Source organism: Dreissena polymorpha, chromosome 8 (genome assembly GCF_020536995.1).
Source record: "Dreissena polymorpha isolate Duluth1 chromosome 8, UMN_Dpol_1.0, whole genome shotgun sequence".
Classification (NCBI taxonomy): Eukaryota; Metazoa; Mollusca; class Bivalvia; order Myida; family Dreissenidae; genus Dreissena; species Dreissena polymorpha.
Genome location: NC_068362.1, coordinates 15,902,271 through 15,921,559, shown reverse-complemented (window position 1 = coordinate 15,921,559; position 19,289 = coordinate 15,902,271). Strand labels below are relative to the sequence as shown.

Below are 19,289 nucleotides of genomic sequence, written 5' to 3'. Positions count from 1 at the left end.
CATTTACTGCAATGTCAAGGTCACATTGATTCGTCTGCAATCGAGACAAGTAGTAGAACATGAATTTTAATGACTGTTTTGATGATTTGGGTGCTAAAATAGATGAGAGATGTCAATATTTGGTTCAAATGGATGTTTTAGGTGGTTTTGGACTGTTCCGGATGGGAGGGGGACCTGGTATGGACAAGTAAGGGTTACATTTCCAACAAATCTTGAATGTAAATATTATTATGTCCAAAGATTGAAGTTTCAGGGTGGAGAGCAAGATGAAAAATATGCCAAATCACATGAATGCAACCCATTTATGGCATTTTTCTCTTTGTTTGTAGGCCTGACCATTTGTCCCTTTTGCCGCAGACGGTCAACAATCCGCTAGCTGTCTTGCTCTGACTGGTGCACTGGACATGATTTCAATGAGAGTCATCATACTGATTGTTTAATTCAAACATGAATTTCAGTTTGTTCGTTAGAGTACTAACTTAGCTGTGTATTTACAGTGGACGTAGTGGTGCGTCGCATGCGGTAGACTAGGTATTTCCATATATACACTATGTTTACAGAATTGCGGCCGGTGAAGCAACATAGCTGATGAGTAAATAGCGCTAGTTCTTCAGACAAATAACTTTATTTTCAACCTATAAAGCATATTTAGCTGTAGGTGGGGCCATTTAGCTGTAAGATCTGGCTTTGGTTCTGTTAAGCCCTTAGAGTAATGAATTTCAGAGTGAAGACCATAGCGCCTTTTCCTAGTCGAGTATCGGGCAGCTGTATGTCTTTTCAGAAATGCACATGTCTCTTTAGTATGTCATTGTGATTGCTTTTAAGATAGGCAATAAACTCATAACCTTTAGAAAAAGGAGCATCTGTAAATTCAGATTTCACTATTTCAGAGTCAGCCAGACCATGATTGAGCTTAAGGATTGTGCTGCGGATGCGGCCTGTGCAGTTCCGGGAGAAAGTCACTGTCTTGGGCATTGCGGTCTGGTATCAGGTAAGCACTATTGAAAGCCTCACACTTTTGGGGGGTCTGAAGCCTTGTGCTGTCAATGCTATCTGGTTCAAGTACAATTAGAATGCATTCTTCAAGCAGTACTTCATCAGATATGGTTATCTCAAGCTTACAGTTCTCGGGCAGATATGACTTCGATGTGTTCTTGCCAGCAGAACCCCGACAGGCCAAACTATGCGTTAAGCACTATTTTCCACAGCAACCCTTGCAGACAAAAAAAATACTTGAAATTACTTCTGGCATTTAATTTCTAATTTCCTTTACATCTCTTTTGTATGTTTGTTTGCTCTTTTTAACTCTGACATGCCATCTTGCTCGGATTGATAGAGCATACCTGTTTTGTTTAGAGCCGAGTCCCCAGCTGCTCGAGTTTGCCGTGTCAATAATGATAAAGCCATGGCATGATGTCTCCTTTATGTGTTTCCTTATCTCAGTGTTGAACATAATTGCCAGTTTCAGGGGCCTTAACATTTTATTTTATTAAAGGTCTGGATGATCCTTGCCTGACTCCGGGTTTGTGTACACCTCAATCCGACTCCCTGTCCGGTACCATGGCCGCAGTGGTGCAGCCCTTGTGGACGATCCATCGACATCCTGAAAGGTCAACACTTCACCAAGCTGGGAAAATTGATCCTGAAAGTCATCCCCAGGTAGTGAAATGAATGTACACTGAACTACAGAGGAATCACACCCAAATGACTTTTCTGACATTAGTGTGGCCCCTCGGGCAGGAATTCCTTAGCAAACATGCTTTTTTGCATGGGGACTGTGGCATTTTTGCAAAACTTAAGCTTTCAACGCTGGATTTTAAAGAGAACACTTAATAAAATGAAGCCAACAGGACTTATTTTAATGAGAGAGACTATCTGGATGAGCAACAAATGTCACATTGTGTCGTAAGCTGTTGAAGGAGCGATTTGCGCCATTTCAAGTGTTAATTTTGGGTAGCAGGCTTGTATCGGCTTGAAAGCTGCAAATTATTCCTCTCATCATGATAGCATTAATTATTTTAATTGCAATGTGTATGTTTAGATTGTAAGTGAAGCTTTTAATAATAATTTTCTTGAAAAACATGATTTTATATGCTGTCAGTGAGTTTTTTTGTGTGAAAAAAGTGCTTAAAATAAAAAAAAAGTCTCCTTTTTCATCAAGAAAAGTACACTGATTCACAATCAATACATTTATTTGGGCCTTTTGCTGATATATTGGTGAATTTCGCATGCAATGATCCCAGTTTTTTGCCATAAAAGTTACGCGTAACAATAATTAGAGACACAAAATCAGCTGTCGTCACTTAGACTAAAAATCATGCATTCCGACTTGACTGCGGCCAATTTAGTCACCCGCTTTAAACGGCCATTTTAAGGCCTTTTCCCCCCTCCGAATGCACTGAAATTGCATATTCATTGTGGAAATAGTTTAAATCTCATGTGGAGGAAGTTTGAAAAGGATAGGACAAAGTTGAGTTCCCTTAAAGGTTACATTACACTAAATCATTGTGTATCCCTCCGTGGTCCATTCGAAAGTAGTGCCTATTTTAAAGAGTTCCTTTTCTCTTCTTGAATATAAGCCATTTAACAATGTGAGACATGTCTTTTGTGGTTATTTGTAATATCCTGTATGTGTCTGGAGTACTTTGATGCCTTGGATTGGAAGCTAACTTAAAAGATGGACTTTTGAGGGTGTGTTTTCTATTGTGTGGGGCTTTTGTCGAATTAGGATTCCGAAACACGTTTTTCAACGGTGGGTTCATTCGACAGCGATTTACTTTCTTAGAAGTTGCGAGACGGTATGTTTTTGATTGCAATTATTGGAAGAGGACAGATCCATCTTTAAAATGATACCAGGTTCGGAAAAATTGATACGTCGAAAAGGCAAGAAAAATGCTGTGAAAGTTGTCAGTTTTATAATGGGACCCTATGGGAATCGGAATTAGTGTAATATAACCTAAAAGCACATTTACTGCAATGTCAAGGTCACATGGATTCGTCTGCAAGCGAGACAAGTAGAACATGAATTTTAATGAATGTTTTGATGATTTGGGTGCTAAAATAGATGAGAGATGTCAATATTTTGGTTCAAATGGATGTTTTAGGTGGTTTTGGACTGTTCCGGATGGGAGGGGGACCTGGTATGGACAAGTAAGGGTTACATTTCCAACAAATCTTGAATGTAAATATTATTATGTCCAAAGATTGAAGTTTCAGGTGGAGAGCAAGATGAAAAATATGCCAAATCACATGAATGCAACCCATTTATGCCATTTTTCTCTTTGTTTGTAGGCCTGACCATTTGTCCCTTTTGCCGCAGACGGTCAACAATCCGCTAGCTGTCTTGCTCTGACTGGTGCACTGGACATGATTTCAATGAGAGTCATCATACTGATTGTTTAATTCAAACATGAATTTCAGTTTGTTCATTAGAGTACTAACTTAGCTGTGTATTTACAGTGGACGTAGTGGTGCGTCGCATGCGGTAGACTAGGTATTTCCATATATACACTATGTTTACAGAATTGCGGCCAGTGAAGCAACATAGCTGATGAGTTAATAGCGCTAGTTCTTCAGACAAAGAACTTTATTTTCAACCTATAAAGCATATTTAGCTGTAGGTGGGGCCATTTAGCTGTAAGATCTGGCTTTGGTTCTGTTAAGCCCTTAGAGTAATGAATTTCAGAGTGAAGACCATAGCGCCTTTTCCTAGTCGAGTATCGGGCAGCTGTATGTCTTTTCAGAAATGCACATGTCTTCTTTAGTATGTCATTGTGATTGCTTTTAAGATAGGCAATAAACTCATAACCTTTAGAAAAAGGAGCATCTGTAAATTCAGATTTCACTATTTCAGAGTCAGCCAGACCATGATTGAGCTTAAGGATTGTGCTGCGGATGCGGCCTGTGCAGTTCCGGGAGAAAGTCACTGTCTTGGGCATTGCGGTCTGGTATCAGGTAAGCACTATTGAAAGCCTCACACTTTTGGGGGGTCTGAAGCCTTGTGCTGTCAATGCTATCTGGTTCAAGTACAATTAGAATGCATTCTTCAAGCAGTACTTCATCAGATATGGTTATCTCAAGCTTACAGTTCTCGGGCAGATATGACTTCGATGTGTTCTTGCCAGCAGAACCCCGACAGGCCAAACTATGCGTTAAGCACTATTTTCCACAGCAACCCTTGCAGACAAAAAAAAATACTTGAAATTACTTCTGGCATTTAATTTCTAATTTCCTTTACATCTCTTTTGTATGTTTGTTTGCTCTTTTTAACTCTGACATGCCATCTTGCTCGGATTGATAGAGCATACCTGTTTTGTTTAGAGCCGAGTCCCCAGCTGCTCGAGTTTGCCGTGTCAATAATGATAAAGCCATGGCATGATGTCTCCTTTATGTGTTTCCTTATCTCAGTGTTGAACATAATTGCCAGTTTCAGGGGCCTTAACATTTTATTTTATTAAAGGTCTGGATGATCCTTGCCTGACTCCGGGTTTGTGTACACCTCAATCCGACTCCCTGTCCGGTACCATGGCCGCAGTGGTGCAGCCCTTGTGGACGATCCATCGACATCCTGAAAGGTCAACACTTCACCAAGCTGGGAAAATTGATCCTGATAGTCATCCCCAGGTAGTGAAATGAATGTACACTGAACTACAGAGGAATCACACCCAAATGACTTTTCTGACATTAGTGTGGCCCCTCGGGCAGGAATTCCTTAGCAAACATGCTTTTTTGCATGGGGACTGTGGCATTTTTGCAAAACTTAAGCTTTCAACGCTGGACTTTAAAGAGAACACTTAATAAAATGAAGCCAACAGGACTTATTTTAATGAGAGAGACTATCTGGATGAGCAACAAATGTCACATTGTGTCGTAAGCTGTTGAAGGAGCGATTTGCGCCATTTCAAGTGTTAATTTTGGGTAGCAGGCTTGTATCGGCTTGAAAGCTGCAAATTATTCCTTTCATCATGATAGCATTAATTATTTTAATTGCAATGTGTATGTTTAGATTGTAAGTGAAGCTTTTAATCATAATTTTCTTGAAAAACATGATTTTATATGCTGTCAGTGAGTTTTTTTGTGTGAAAAAAGTGCTTAAAATTAAAAAAAAGTCTCCTTTTTCATCAAGAAAAGTACACTGATTCACAATCAATACATTTATTTGGGCCTTTTGCTGATATATTGGTGAATTTCGCATGCAATGATCCCAGTTTTTGCCATAAAAGTTACGCGTAACAATAATTAGAGACACAAAATCAGCTGTCGTCACTTAGACTAAAAATCATGCATTCCGACTTGACTGCGGCCAATTTAGTCACCGCTTTAAACGGCCATTTTAAGTCCTTTTCCCTCCTCCGAATGCACTGAAATTGCATATTAATTGTGGAAAATAGTTTAAATCTCATGTGGAGAAAGTTTGAAAAGGATAGGACAAAGTTGAGTTCCCTTAAAAAAGCACATTTACTGCAATGTCAAGGTCACATGGATTCGTCTGCAAGCGAGACAAGTAGAACATGAATTTTAATGAATGTTTTGATGATTTGGGTGCTAAAATAGATGAGAGATGTCAATATTTTGGTTCAAATGGATGTTTTAGGTGGTTTTGGACTGTTCCGGATGGGAGGGGGACCTGGTATGGACAAGTAAGGGTTACATTTCCAACAAATCTTGAATGTAAATATTATAATGTCCAAAGATTGAAGTTTCAGGTGGAGAGCAAGATGAAAAATATGCCAAATCACATGAATGCAACCCATTTATGCCATTTTTCTCTTTGTTTGTAGGCCTGACCATTTGTCCCTTTTGCCGCAGACGGTCAACAATCCGCTAGCTGTCTTGCTCTGACTGGTGCACTGGACATGATTTCAATGAGAGTCATCATACTGATTGTTTAATTCAAACATGAATTTCAGTTTGTTCGTTAGAGTACTAACTTAGCTGTGTGTTTACAGTGGACGTAGTGGTGCGTCGCATGCGGTAGACTAGGTATTTCCATATATACACTATGTTTACAGAATTGCGGCCTGTGAAGCAACATAGCTGATGAGTAAATAGCGCTAGTTCTTCAGACAAATAACTTTATTTTCAACCTATAAAGCATATTTAGCTGTAGGTGGGGCCATTTAGCTGTAAGATCTGGCTTTGGTTCTGTTAAGCCCTTAGAGTAATGAATTTCAGAGTGAAGACCATAGCGCCTTTTCCTAGTCGAGTATCGGGCAGCTGTATGTCTTTTCAGAAATGCACATGTCTTCTTTAGTATGTCATTGTGATTGCTTTTAAGATAGGCAATAAACTCATAACCTTTAGAAAAAGGAGCATCTGTAAATTCAGATTTCACTATTTCAGAGTCAGCCAGACCATGATTGAGCTTAAGGATTGTGCTGCGGATGCGGCCTGTGCAGTTCCGGGAGAAAGTCACTGTCTTGGGCATTGCGGTCTGGTATCAGGTAAGCACTATTGAAAGCCTCACACTTTTGGGGGGTCTGAAGCCTTGTGCTGTCAATGCTATCTGGTTCAAGTACAATTAGAATGCATTCTTCAAGCAGTCCTTCATCAGATATGGTTATCTCAAGCTTACAGTTCTCGGGCAGATATGACTTCGATGTGTTCTTGCCAGCAGAACCCCGACAGGCCAAACTATGCGTTAAGCACTATTTTCCACAGCAACCCTTGCAGACAAAAAAAAATACTTGAAATTACTTCTGGCATTTAATTTCTAATTTCCTTTACATCTCTTTTGTATGTTTGTTTGCTCTTTTTAACTCTGACATGCCATCTTGCTCGGATTGATAGAGCATACCTGTTTTGTTTAGAGCCGAGTCCCCAGCTGCTCGAGTTTGCCGTGTCAATAATGATAAAGCCATGGCATGATGTCTCCTTTATGTGTTTCCTTATCTCAGTGTTGAACATAATTGCCAGTTTCAGGGGCCTTAACATTTTATTTTATTAAAGGTCTGGATGATCCTTGCCTGACTCCGGGTTTGTGTACACCTCAATCCGACTCCCTGTCCGGTACCATGGCCGCAGTGGTGCAGCCCTTGTGGACGATCCATCGACATCCTGAAAGGTCAACACTTCACCAAGCTGGGAAAATTGATCCTGATAGTCATCCCCAGGTAGTGAAATGAATGTACACTGAACTACAGAGGAATCACACCCAAATGACTTTTCTGACATTAGTGTGGCCCCTCTGGGCAGGAATTCCTTAGCAAACATGCTTTTTTGCATGGGGACTGTGGCATTTTTGCAAAACTTAAGCTTTCAACGCTGGATTTTAAAGAGAACACTTAATAAAATGAAGCCAACAGGACTTATTTTAATGAGAGAGACTATCTGGATGAGCAACAAATGTCACATTGTGTCGTAAGCTGTTGAAGGAGCGATTTGCGCCATTTCAAGTGTTAATTTTGGGTAGCAGGCTTGTATCGGCTTGAAAGCTGCAAATTATTCCTCTCATCATGATAGCATTAATTATTTTAATTGCAATGTGTATGTTAGATTGTAAGTGAAGCTTTTAATAATAATTTTCTTGAAAAACATGATTTTATATGCTGTCAGTGAGTTTTTTTGTGTGAAAAAAGTGCTTAAAATAAAAAAAAGTCTCCTTTTTCATCAAGAAAAGTACACTGATTCACAATCAATACATTTATTTGGGCCTTTTGCTGATATATTGGTGAATTTCGCATGCAATGATCCCAGTTTTTGCCATAAAAGTTACGCGTAACAATAATTAGAGACACAAAATCAGCTGTCGTCACTTAGACTAAAAATCATGCATTCCGACTTGACTGCGGCCAATTTAGTCACCGCTTTAAACGGCCATTTTAAGGCCTTTTCCCCCCTCCGAATGCACTGAAATTGCATATTCATTGTGGAAATAGTTTAAATCTCATGTGGAGAAAGTTTGAAAAGGATAGGACAAAGTTGAGCTCCCTTAAAGGTTACATTACACTAAATCATTGTGTATCCCTCCGTGGTCCATTCGAAAGTAGTGCCTTATTTCTAAAGAGTTCCTTTTCTCTTCTTGAATATAAGCCATTTAACAATGTGAGACATGTCTTTTGTGGTTATTTGTAATATCCTGTATGTGTCTGGAGTACTTTGATGCCTTGGATTGGAAGCTAACTTAAAAGATGGACTTTTGAGGGTGTGTTTTCTATTGTGTGGGGCTTTTGTCGAAATTAGGATTCCGAAACACGTTTTTCAACGGTGGGTTCATTCGACAGCGATTTACTTTCTTAGAAGTTGCGAGACGGTATGTTTTTGATTGCAATTATTGGAAGAGGACAGATCCATCTTTAAAATGATACCAGGTTCGGAAAAATTGATACGTCGAAAAGGCAAGAAAAATGCTGTGAAAGTTGTCAGTTTTATAATGGGACCCTATGGGAATCGGAATTAGTGTAATATAACCTTAAAAAAGCACATTTACTGCAATGTCAAGGTCACATGGATTCGTCTGCAATCGAGACAAGTAGAACATGAATTTTAATGAATGTTTTGATGATTTGGGTGCTAAAATAGATGAGAGATGTCAATATTTTGGTTCAAATGGATGTTTTAGGTGGTTTTGGACTGTTCCGGATGGGAGGGGGACCTGGTATGGACAAGTAAGGGTTACATTTCCAACAAATCTTGAATGTAAATATTATTATGTCCAAAGATTGAAGTTTCAGGTGGAGAGCAAGATGAAAAATATGCCAAATCACATGAATGCAACCCATTTATGCCATTTTTCTCTTTGTTTGTAGGCCTGACCATTTGTCCCTTTTGCCGCAGACGGTCAACAATCCGCTAGCTGTCTTGCTCTGACTGGTGCACTGGACATGATTTCAATGAGAGTCATCATACTGATTGTTTAATTCAAACATGAATTTCAGTTTGTTCGTTAGAGTACTAACTTAGCTGTGTATTTACAGTGGACGTAGTGGTGCGTCGCATGCAGGTAGACTAGGTATTTCCATATATACACTATGTTTACAGAATTGCGGCCGGTGAAGCAACATAGCTGATGAGTAAATAGCGCTAGTTCCTCAGACAAATAACTTTATTTTCAACCTATAAAGCATATTTAGCTGTAGGTGGGGCCATTTAGCTGTAAGATCTGGCTTTGGTTCTGTTAAGCCCTTAGAGTAATGAATTTCAGAGTGAAGACCATAGCGCCTTTTCCTAGTCGAGTATCGGGCAGCTGTATGTCTTTTCAGAAATGCACATGTCTTCTTTAGTATGTCATTGTGATTGCTTTTAAGATAGGCAATAAACTCATAACCTTTAGAAAAAGGAGCATCTGTAAATTCAGATTTCACTATTTCAGAGTCAGCCAGACCATGATTGAGCTTAAGGATTGTGCTGCGGATGCGGCCTGTGCAGTTCCGGGAGAAAGTCACTGTCTTGGGCATTGCGGTCTGGTATCAGGTAAGCACTATTGAAAGCCTCACACTTTTGGGGGGTCTGAAGCCTTGTGCTGTCAATGCTATCTGGTTCAAGTACAATTAGAATGCATTCTTCAAGCAGTACTTCATCAGATATGGTTATCTCAAGCTTACAGTTCTCGGGCAGATATGACTTCGATGTGTTCTTGCCAGCAGAACCCCGACAGGCCAAACTATGCGTTAAGCACTATTTTCCACAGCAACCCTTGCAGACAAAAAAAAATACTTGAAATTACTTCTGGCATTTAATTTCTAATTTCCTTTACATCTCTTTTGTATGTTTGTTTGCTCTTTTTAACTCTGACATGCCATCTTGCTCGGATTGATAGAGCATACCTGTTTTGTTTAGAGCCGAGTCCCCAGCTGCTCGAGTTTGCCGTGTCAATAATGATAAAGCCATGGCATGATGTCTCCTTTATGTGTTTCCTTATCTCAGTGTTGAACATAATTGCCAGTTTCAGGGGCCTTAACATTTTATTTTATTAAAGGTCTGGATGATCCTTGCCTGACTCCGGGTTTGTGTACACCTCAATCCGACTCCCTGTCCGGTACCATGGCCGCAGTGGTGCAGCCCTTGTGGACGATCCATCGACATCCTGAAAGGTCAACACTTCACCAAGCTGGGAAAATTGATCCTGATAGTCATCCCCAGGTAGTGAAATGAATGTACACTGAACTACAGAGGAATCACACCCAAATGACTTTTCTGACATTAGTGTGGCCCCTCGGGCAGGAATTCCTTAGCAAACATGCTTTTTTGCATGGGGACTGTGGCATTTTTGCAAAACTTAAGCTTTCAACGCTGGATTTTAAAGAGAACACTTAATAAAATGAAGCCAACAGGACTTATTTTAATGAGAGAGACTATCTGGATGAGCAACAAATGTCACATTGTGTCGTAAGCTGTTGAAGGAGCGATTTGCGCCATTTCAAGTGTTAATTTTGGGTAGCAGGCTTGTATCGGCTTGAAAGCTGCAAATTATTCCTCTCATCATGATAGCATTAATTATTTTAATTGCAATGTGTATGTTTAGATTGTAAGTGAAGCTTTTAATAATAATTTTCTTGAAAAACATGATTTTATATGCTGTCAGTGAGTTTTTTTGTGTGAAAAAAGTGCTTAAAATAAAAAAAAAGTCTCCTTTTTCATCAAGAAAAGTACACTGATTCACAATCAATACATTTATTTGGGCCTTTTGCTGATATATTGGTGAATTTCGCATGCAATGATCCCAGTTTTTGCCATAAAAGTTACGCATAACAATAATTAGAGACACAAAATCAGCTGTCGTCACTTAGACTAAAAATCATGCATTCCGACTTGACTGCGGCCAATTTAGTCACCGCTTTAAACGGCCATTTTAAGGCCTTTTCCCTCCTCCGAATGCACTGAAATTGCATATTCATTGTGGAAATAGTTTAAATCTCATGTGGAGAAAGTTTGAAAAGGATAGGACAAAGTTGAGTTCCCTTAAAAAAGCACATTTACTGCAATGTCAAGGTCACATGGATTCGTCTGCAAGCGAGACAAGTAGAACATGAATGTTAATGAATGTTTTGATGATTTGGGTGCTAAAATAGATGAGAGATGTCAATATTTTGGTTCAAATGGATGTTTTAGGTGGTTTTGGACTGTTCCAGATGGGAGGGGGACCTGGTATGGACAAGTAAGGGTTACATTTCCAACAAATCTTGAATGTAAATATTATTATGTCCAAAGATTGAAGTTTCAGGTGGAGAGCAAGATGAAAAATATGCCAAATCACATGAATGCAACCCATTTATGCCATTTTTCTCTTTGTTTGTAGGCCTGACCATTTGTCCCTTTTGCCGCAGACGGTCAACAATCCGCTAGCTGTCTTGCTCTGACTGGTGCACTGGACATGATTTCAATGAGAGTCATCATACTGATTGTTTAATTCAAACATGAATTTCAGTTTGTTCGTTAGAGTACTAACTTAGCTGTGTATTTACAGTGGACGTAGTGGTGCGTCGCATGCGGTAGACTAGGTATTTCCATATATACACTATGTTTACAGAATTGCGGCCTGTGAAGCAACATAGCTGATGAGTAAATAGTGCTAATTCTTCAGACAAATAACTTTATTTTCAACCTATAAAGCATATTTAGCTGTAGGTGGGGCCATTTAGCTGTAAGATCTGGCTTTGGTTCTGTTAAGCCCTTAGAGTAATGAATTTCAGAGTGAAGACCATAGCGCCTTTTCCTAGTCGAGTATCGGGCAGCTGTATGTCTTTTCAGAAATGCACATGTCTTCTTTAGTATGTCATTGTGATTGCTTTTAAGATAGGCAATAAACTCATAACCTTTAGAAAAAGGAGCATCTGTAAATTCAGATTTCACTATTTCAGAGTCAGCCAGACCATGATTGAGCTTAAGGATTGTGCTGGGGATGCGGCCTGTGCAGTTCCGGGAGAAAGTCACTGTCTTGGGCATTGCGGTCTGGTATCAGGTAAGCACTATTGAAAGCCTCACACTTTTGGGGGGTCTGAAGCCTTGTGCTGTCAATGCTATCTGGTTCAAGTACAATTAGAATGCATTCTTCAAGCAGTACTTCATCAGATATGGTTATCTCAAGCTTACAGTTCTCGGGCAGATATGACTTCGATGTGTTCTTGCCAGCAGAACCCCGACAGGCCAAACTATGCGTTAAGCACTATTTTCCACAGCAACCCTTGCAGACAAAAAAAAATACTTGAAATTACTTCTGGCATTTAATTTCTAATTTCCTTTACATCTCTTTTGTATGTTTGTTTGCTCTTTTTAACTCTGACATGCCATCTTGCTCGGATTGATAGAGCATACCTGTTTTGTTTAGAGCCGAGTCCCCAGCTGCTCGAGTTTGCCGTGTCAATAATGATAAAGCCATGGCATGATGTCTCCTTTATGTGTTTCCTTATCTCAGTGTTGAACATAATTGCCAGTTTCAGGGGCCTTAACATTTTATTTTATTAAAGGTCTGGATGATCCTTGCCTGACTCCGGGTTTGTGTACACCTCAATCCGACTCTCTGTCCGGTACCATGGCTGCAGTGGTGCAGCCCTTGTGGACGATCCATCGACATCCTGAAAGGTCAACACTTCACCAAGCTGGGAAAATTGATCCTGATAGTCATCCCCAGGTAGTGAAATGAATGTACACTGAACTACAGAGGAATCACACCCAAATGACTTTTCTGACATTAGTGTGGCCCCTCGGGCAGGAATTCCTTAGCAAACATGCTTTTTTGCATGGGGACTGTGGCATTTTTGCAAAACTTAAGCTTTCAACGCTGGATTTTAAAGAGAACACTTAATAAAATGAAGCCAACAGGACTTATTTTAATGAGAGAGACTATCTGGATGAGCAACAAATGTCACATTGTGTCGTAAGCTGTTGAAGGAGCGATTTGCGCCATTTCAAGTGTTAATTTTGGGTAGCAGGCTTGTATCGGCTTGAAAGCTGCAAATTATTCCTCTCATCATGATAGCATTAATTATTTTAATTGCAATGTGTATGTTTAGATTGTAAGTGAAGCTTTTAATAATAATTTTCTTGAAAAACATGATTTTATATGCTGTCAGTGAGTTTTTTTGTGTGAAAAAAGTGCTTAAAATAAAAAAAAGTCTCCTTTTTCATCAAGAAAAGTACACTGATTCACAATCAATACATTTATTTGGGCCTTTTGCTGATATATTGGTGAATTTCGCATGCAATGATCCCAGTTTTTGCCATAAAAGTTACGCGTAACAATAATTAGAGACACAAAATCAGCTGTCGTCACTTAGACTAAAAATCATGCATTCCGACTTGACTGCGGCCAATTTAGTCACCGCTTTAAACGGCCATTTTAAGGCCTTTTCCCCCCTCCGAATGCACTGAAATTGCATATTCATTGTGGAAATAGTTTAAATCTCATGTGGAGAAAGTTTGAAAAGGATAGGACAAAGTTGAGTTCCCTTAAAAAAGCACATTTACTGCAATGTCAAGGTCACATGGATTCGTCTGCAAGCGAGACAAGTAGAACATGAATTTTAATGAATGTTTTGATGATTTGGGTGCTAAAATAGATGAGAGATGTCAATATTTTGGTTCAAATGGATGTTTTAGGTGGTTTTGGACTGTTCCAGATGGGAGGGGGACCTGGTATGGACAAGTAAGGGTTACATTTCCAACAAATCTTGAATGTAAATATTATTATGTCCAAAGATTGAAGTTTCAGGTGGAGAGCAAGATGAAAAATATGCCAAATCACATGAATGCAACCCATTTATGCCATTTTTCTCTTTGTTTGTAGGCCTGACCATTTGTCCCTTTGAGCCGCAGACGGTCAACAATCCGCTAGCTGTCTTGCTCTGACTGGTGCACTGGACATGATTTCAATGAGAGTCATCATACTGATTGTTTAATTCAAACATGAATTTCAGTTTGTTCGTTAGAGTACTAACTTAGCTGTGTATTTACAGTGGACGTAGTGGTGCGTCGCATGCGGTAGACTAGGTATTTCCATATATACACTATGTTTACAGAATTGCGGCCGGTGAAGCAACATAGCTGATGAGTAAATAGTGCTAATTCTTCAGACAAATAACTTTATTTTCAACCTATAAAGCATATTTAGCTGTAGGTGGGGCCATTTAGCTGTAAGATCTGGCTTTGGTTCTGTTAAGCCCTTAGAGTAATGAATTTCAGAGTGAAGACCATAGCGCCTTTTCCTAGTCGAGTATCGGGCAGCTGTATGTCTTTTCAGAAATGCACATGTCTTCTTTAGTATGTCATTGTGATTGCTTTTAAGATAGGCAATAAACTCATAACCTTTAGAAAAAGGAGCATCTGTAAATTCAGATTTCACTATTTCAGAGTCAGCCAGACCATGATTGAGCTTAAGGATTGTGCTGCGGATGCGGCCTGTGCAGTTCCGGGAGAAAGTCACTGTCTTGGGCATTGCGGTCTGGTATCAGGTAAGCACTATTGAAAGCCTCACACTTTTGGGGGGTCTGAAGCCTTGTGCTGTCAATGCTATCTGGTTCAAGTACAATTAGAATGCATTCTTCAAGCAGTACTTCATCAGATATGGTTATCTCAAGCTTACAGTTCTCGGGCAGATATGACTTCGATGTGTTCTTGCCAGCAGAACCCCGACAGGCCAAACTATGCGTTAAGCACTATTTTCCACAGCAACCCTTGCAGACAAAAAAAAAATACTTGAAATTACTTCTGGCATTTAATTTCTATTTCCTTTACATCTCTTTTGTATGTTTGTTTGCTCTTTTTAACTCTGACATGCCATCTTGCTCGGATTGATAGAGCATACCTGTTTTGTTTAGAGCCGAGTCCCCAGCTGCTCGAGTTTGCCGTGTCAATAATGATAAAGCCATGGCATGATGTCTCCTTTATGTGTTTCCTTATCTCAGTGTTGAACATAATTGCCAGTTTCAGGGGCCTTAACATTTTATTTTATTAAAGGTCTGGATGATCCTTGCCTGACTCCGGGTTTGTGTACACCTCAATCCGACTCCCTGTCCGGTACCATGGCCGCAGTGGTGCAGCCCTTGTGGACGATCCATCGACATCCTGAAAGGTCAACACTTCACCAAGCTGGGAAAATTGATCCTGATAGTCATCCCCAGGTAGTGAAATGAATGTACACTGAACTACAGAGGAATCACACCCAAATGACTTTTCTGACATTAGTGTGGCCCCTCGGGCAGGAATTCCTTAGCAAACATGCTTTTTTGCATGGGGACTGTGGCATTTTTGCAAAACTTAAGCTTTCAACGCTGGATTTTAAAGAGAACACTTAATAAAATGAAGCCAACAGGACTTATTTTAATGAGAGAGACTATCTGGATGAGCAACAAATGTCACATTGTGTCGTAAGCTGTTGAAGGAGCGATTTGCGCCATTTCAAGTGTTAATTTTGGGTAGCAGGCTTGTATCGGCTTGAAAGCTGCAAATTATTCCTCTCATCATGATAGCATTAATTATTTTAATTGCAATGTGTATGTTTAGATTGTAAGTGAAGCTTTTAATAATAATTTTCTTGAAAAACATGATTTTATATGCTGTCAGTGAGTTTTTTTGTGTGAAAAAAGTGCTTAAAATTTAAAAAAAAGTCTCCTTTTTCATCAAGAAAAGTACACTGATTCACAATCAATACATTTATTTGGGCCTTTTGCTGATATATTGGTGAATTTCGCATGCAATGATCCCAGTTTTTGCCATAAAAGTTACGCGTAACAATAATTAGAGACACAAAATCAGCTGTCGTCACTTAGACTAAAAATCATGCATTCCGACTTGACTGCGGCCAATTTAGTCACCGCTTTAAACAGCCATTTTAAGGCCTTTTCCCCCCTCCGAATGCACTGAAATTGCATATTCATTGTGGAAATAGTTAAAATCTCATGTGGAGAAAGTTTTAAAAGGATAGGACAAAGTTGAGTTCCCTTAAAGGTTACATTACACTAAATCATTGTGTATCCCTCCGTGGTCCATTCGAAAGTAGTGCCTATTTCTAAAGAGTTCCTTTTCTCTTCTTGAATATAAGCCATTTAACAACGTGAGACATGTTTTTTGTGGTTATTTGTAATATCCTGTATGTGTCTGGAGTACTTTGATGCCTTGGATTGGAAGCTAACTTAAAAGATGGACTTTTGAGGGTGTGTTTTCTATTGTGTGGGGCTTTTGTCGAAATTAGGATTCCGAAACACGTTTTTCAACGGTGGGTTCATTCGACAGCGATTTACTTTCTTAGAAGTTGCGAGACAGTATGTTTTTGATTGCAATTATTGGAAGAGGACAGATCCATCTTTAAAATGATACCAGGTTCGGAAAAATTGATACGTCGAAAAGGCAAGAAAAATGCTGTGAAAGTTGTCAGTTTTATAATGGGACCCTATGGGAATCGGAATTAGTGTAATATAACCATAATAAAAAGAAGACTTCAGTAATGGCTAATTAACATATAGGGGACACAACTCTTCCAGTGTACCAAAGGGAAACCAAGGCAGACCCACAAAGGCAGACCCAGAGTATTAAAGGCTGTAAATAATTCTAAACTAATTACACACCAACTTAGGACTAAATTAACCATTAGGCAGAGAGGGCACTCAATACAGTGCTCTTTCACTCTGCGTCATTTTTGACGAATAAGAAAATATTTTTCATTGAATACTAGTTAAAGGGATCTTTTTGGTAAATTGACAAAATTGAAAAAAGTTGTTTCAGACACGCAAATTTTCGTTTTAGTTAGGATATTTGTGAGGAAACAGTAATACTGAACATTTCATTTACCATGGTCTAATATAGCTATTATATGCATCATTCGACGATTTAAAAACCTGAAAATTATAAAGCGTTGCAACGCGAAACGATTGAATAATTTGGAGAGTTCTGTTGTTGTCGTTTAATTTTGTGAACCTACGAAGATTGCTCAAAACATGCCAAAATCTGTGAAAATGCCCCTTTAAAGAAAATTGATCTTCCTCCAAAGACACCAAGTACCGGTTATACGCCCAGGAAACGGACCTGAGAGCGTTTCTATAAGCCTGAGGCTTTCGATGCAATCGTGCTGAAATAAATAGAGGATATTTGTTGGATCCGGTGGATTATCGATTTTAATTCACGAGTGATCATATAAAATAATATTTTCACGAGTGGCGCAGCCACGAGTGAAAATATATGTTTTCTATGATCACGAGTGAATTAAAGTCGATAATCCACCGAATCCAACAATTTTTCTTTTTATTTAATGCATTTTCACAGTTTATATACATTGTTCAAGAGTTTAACTAACGAATTTTGCTGGGATAATGACGTCATTTCGTCAAAAAAATGACGTCATTTCACAGTAAACAATGAAAATCATCGATAATTCTCACTGATAATTTTCACTGTTTGAAACAGTGAAATTATCAGTTTTAATTCACTGATATTTCTCTATAAACCACCGGAAAGCATTAAATAAATAGGTTTAAACTTAAGAAAATTGGCAGATTGTATGTTTTGCCAGCATTTGCATTGGTAGGCCCCACAAGTTTCAATTCCCATGGGCCTCAACGTGCTTTATCCGGCACTGCCAACTTTGTATATTTTTCACTGCCGTAACATATAGGCACATGCACAAAATCTTCCTAAAAGTAGTGCTGTAGGAGGAAAGGCAAACGCCTTGGTCCACCACGCCGACCAACCTCATAACTAACCAGGGACCTATACAAACATGCATAGGTGCCTGAACTAACGCATGCATCTTGTGGAGTTTGTATGTGTACATGCATCATGTTGATAACATATTGCACATATAAAACATAATTAATTATAGTTTATGATCAATATTTTTCTTTCAGCTTTCAATTATGACCATGTCATTGTGTCAACCTGTTATCCGAGCTTCAAAGGAATTTACTGGCCAAACAGTTTTTGTCAGCAAAACTTGAACGACAGTTGCAAGCTTTAAAGGGATCTCTTAACAGTTTGGTTAAAATACGATTTTCAAAAGAATTGCCACATATTTAAAACGAGTATACCTATAATGTTGTAACAAACAAAATACCTTTGACTAAGATTTTTTTTAAATTATTGGTTAATTAATTGATAATCCTCATGTCAAAAGTCGTAAAATAATAGAGCGCCTCTAATGCTATTCATCGATATTTTCTACAAACACTCAGAAAAAAGAAACCGTTTATGATTCGATAAATATATAAAATACTGTGCATTATAAGGGTAGCGCACACACTTTCGTTTTAAGAGGTCCCGTGTACGATTCTCGAGGAAGGCAATACTCTGTATTCTACTTTTTGCCATTATAATTATTACAGCGTATCCAAACCATTGCATAAATACGAAAGTCTGCGAACAGGTCCCTTTAAATCTTCAATCACGATTTGGATATAGCATTGTTATGAGAAAACTTGGCTGATTTGATGTGCGTACCATGACATGGTTAAATACTAGTAAATAAACGAAGCTTTGTTTTCGGTAAGAGTCTACGTCATTTGTGGCATCAAGCCGCCTCACTTACAGATTTTTTAGAAGCTATTCTTTTTTTTAATTGCCATGTTAACACTATCTTATCTTGGACGACTCTTGATGCAGATGCATTAAGGCCAGTTTTCTCCGCACGGGACGCACTAGTGATCGTCGAATGCTGGTAAGTGTCGATGAGGAAGAAAAATAGCATACCATGCTGGAGAGATTTTATTTATTTATCATTGACTTCTGGAAATAATCATTCTCAGTTTTAATATTCCATGGTTATTTGAAAAAGGAAATAGTGCCAGAGTTTTCTTATATTGTGTTACTTTCTTTATCAGGTCTCTTCGACGTTTTATTAAAAAAATAAGGTTAACAAAATTCAATATGGATATAAAAGTGCATGCACATTAAACATGCATCGTGAATATTGTGTTACAATAGTGTTCTAATATCGCAATAAGTGTCAACATGGAACTTTGTAATCTGCGAACATATAAGCCTCTTACAAACTGGGGGAAGGTGGTGTAAATGTATCAATTTTTGATCAGTTTACTGCGCGTGTTTCCCAATCCACAAACGTCCCATTTGAACGTTGCCTTCAGCAACTTCCGGCGTTTTGTATGGGTTAGTGATATTCGACATTTTCGGGGACCCAAATGTTGTTAACATTTATCTTTTTTATTTGCATTTAATCTGCAATGCAAACACAACACATTAGCTTTGGGCCATAGCGGGGAAAGTGATGTCCAGGCCTAGTAAATCATTTATAGCATTTAATGCAATTTCAATCAACCCAATGGCTTAAGCTAAAAAAAAAAAAAACACTTATTGAACATAGCATGCAAGATATTTAATGGTGGACCAACAAGCAATTTAGAATACAT

The 19,289-nt window shown here is 38.8% G+C and overlaps 1 protein-coding gene across 20 annotated transcripts; it reads left to right on the top strand.

The window, feature by feature from the left end:
• The first annotated feature begins 314 nt into the window (after positions 1-314).
• Positions 315-15,992, top strand: LOC127841771 (uncharacterized). Of its 20 annotated transcripts, XR_008031322.1 has the most exons (7): positions 315-658; positions 3,621-3,954; positions 4,460-4,623; positions 6,343-6,443; positions 6,949-7,112; positions 9,311-9,411; positions 9,917-10,506. XR_008031322.1 is itself a non-coding variant. In XM_052370833.1 (5 exons), exons 1-4 carry the CDS (start codon positions 3,065-3,067, stop codon positions 14,305-14,307), a joined length of 372 nt encoding a protein of 123 aa, XP_052226793.1. In that variant the 5' UTR covers positions 2,965-3,064; the 3' UTR covers positions 14,308-14,387; positions 14,893-15,992. The 20 variants fall into 20 exon arrangements, 15 of the variants coding, with proteins under 15 accessions (XP_052226793.1, XP_052226794.1, XP_052226785.1 ...); XR_008031325.1 differs by lacking the exons at positions 3,621-3,954; positions 4,460-4,623 and having other exon boundaries at positions 6,110-6,443; XR_008031323.1 differs by lacking the exons at positions 4,460-4,623; positions 6,343-6,443.
• The last annotated feature ends 3,297 nt before the right edge of the window (positions 15,993-19,289 follow it).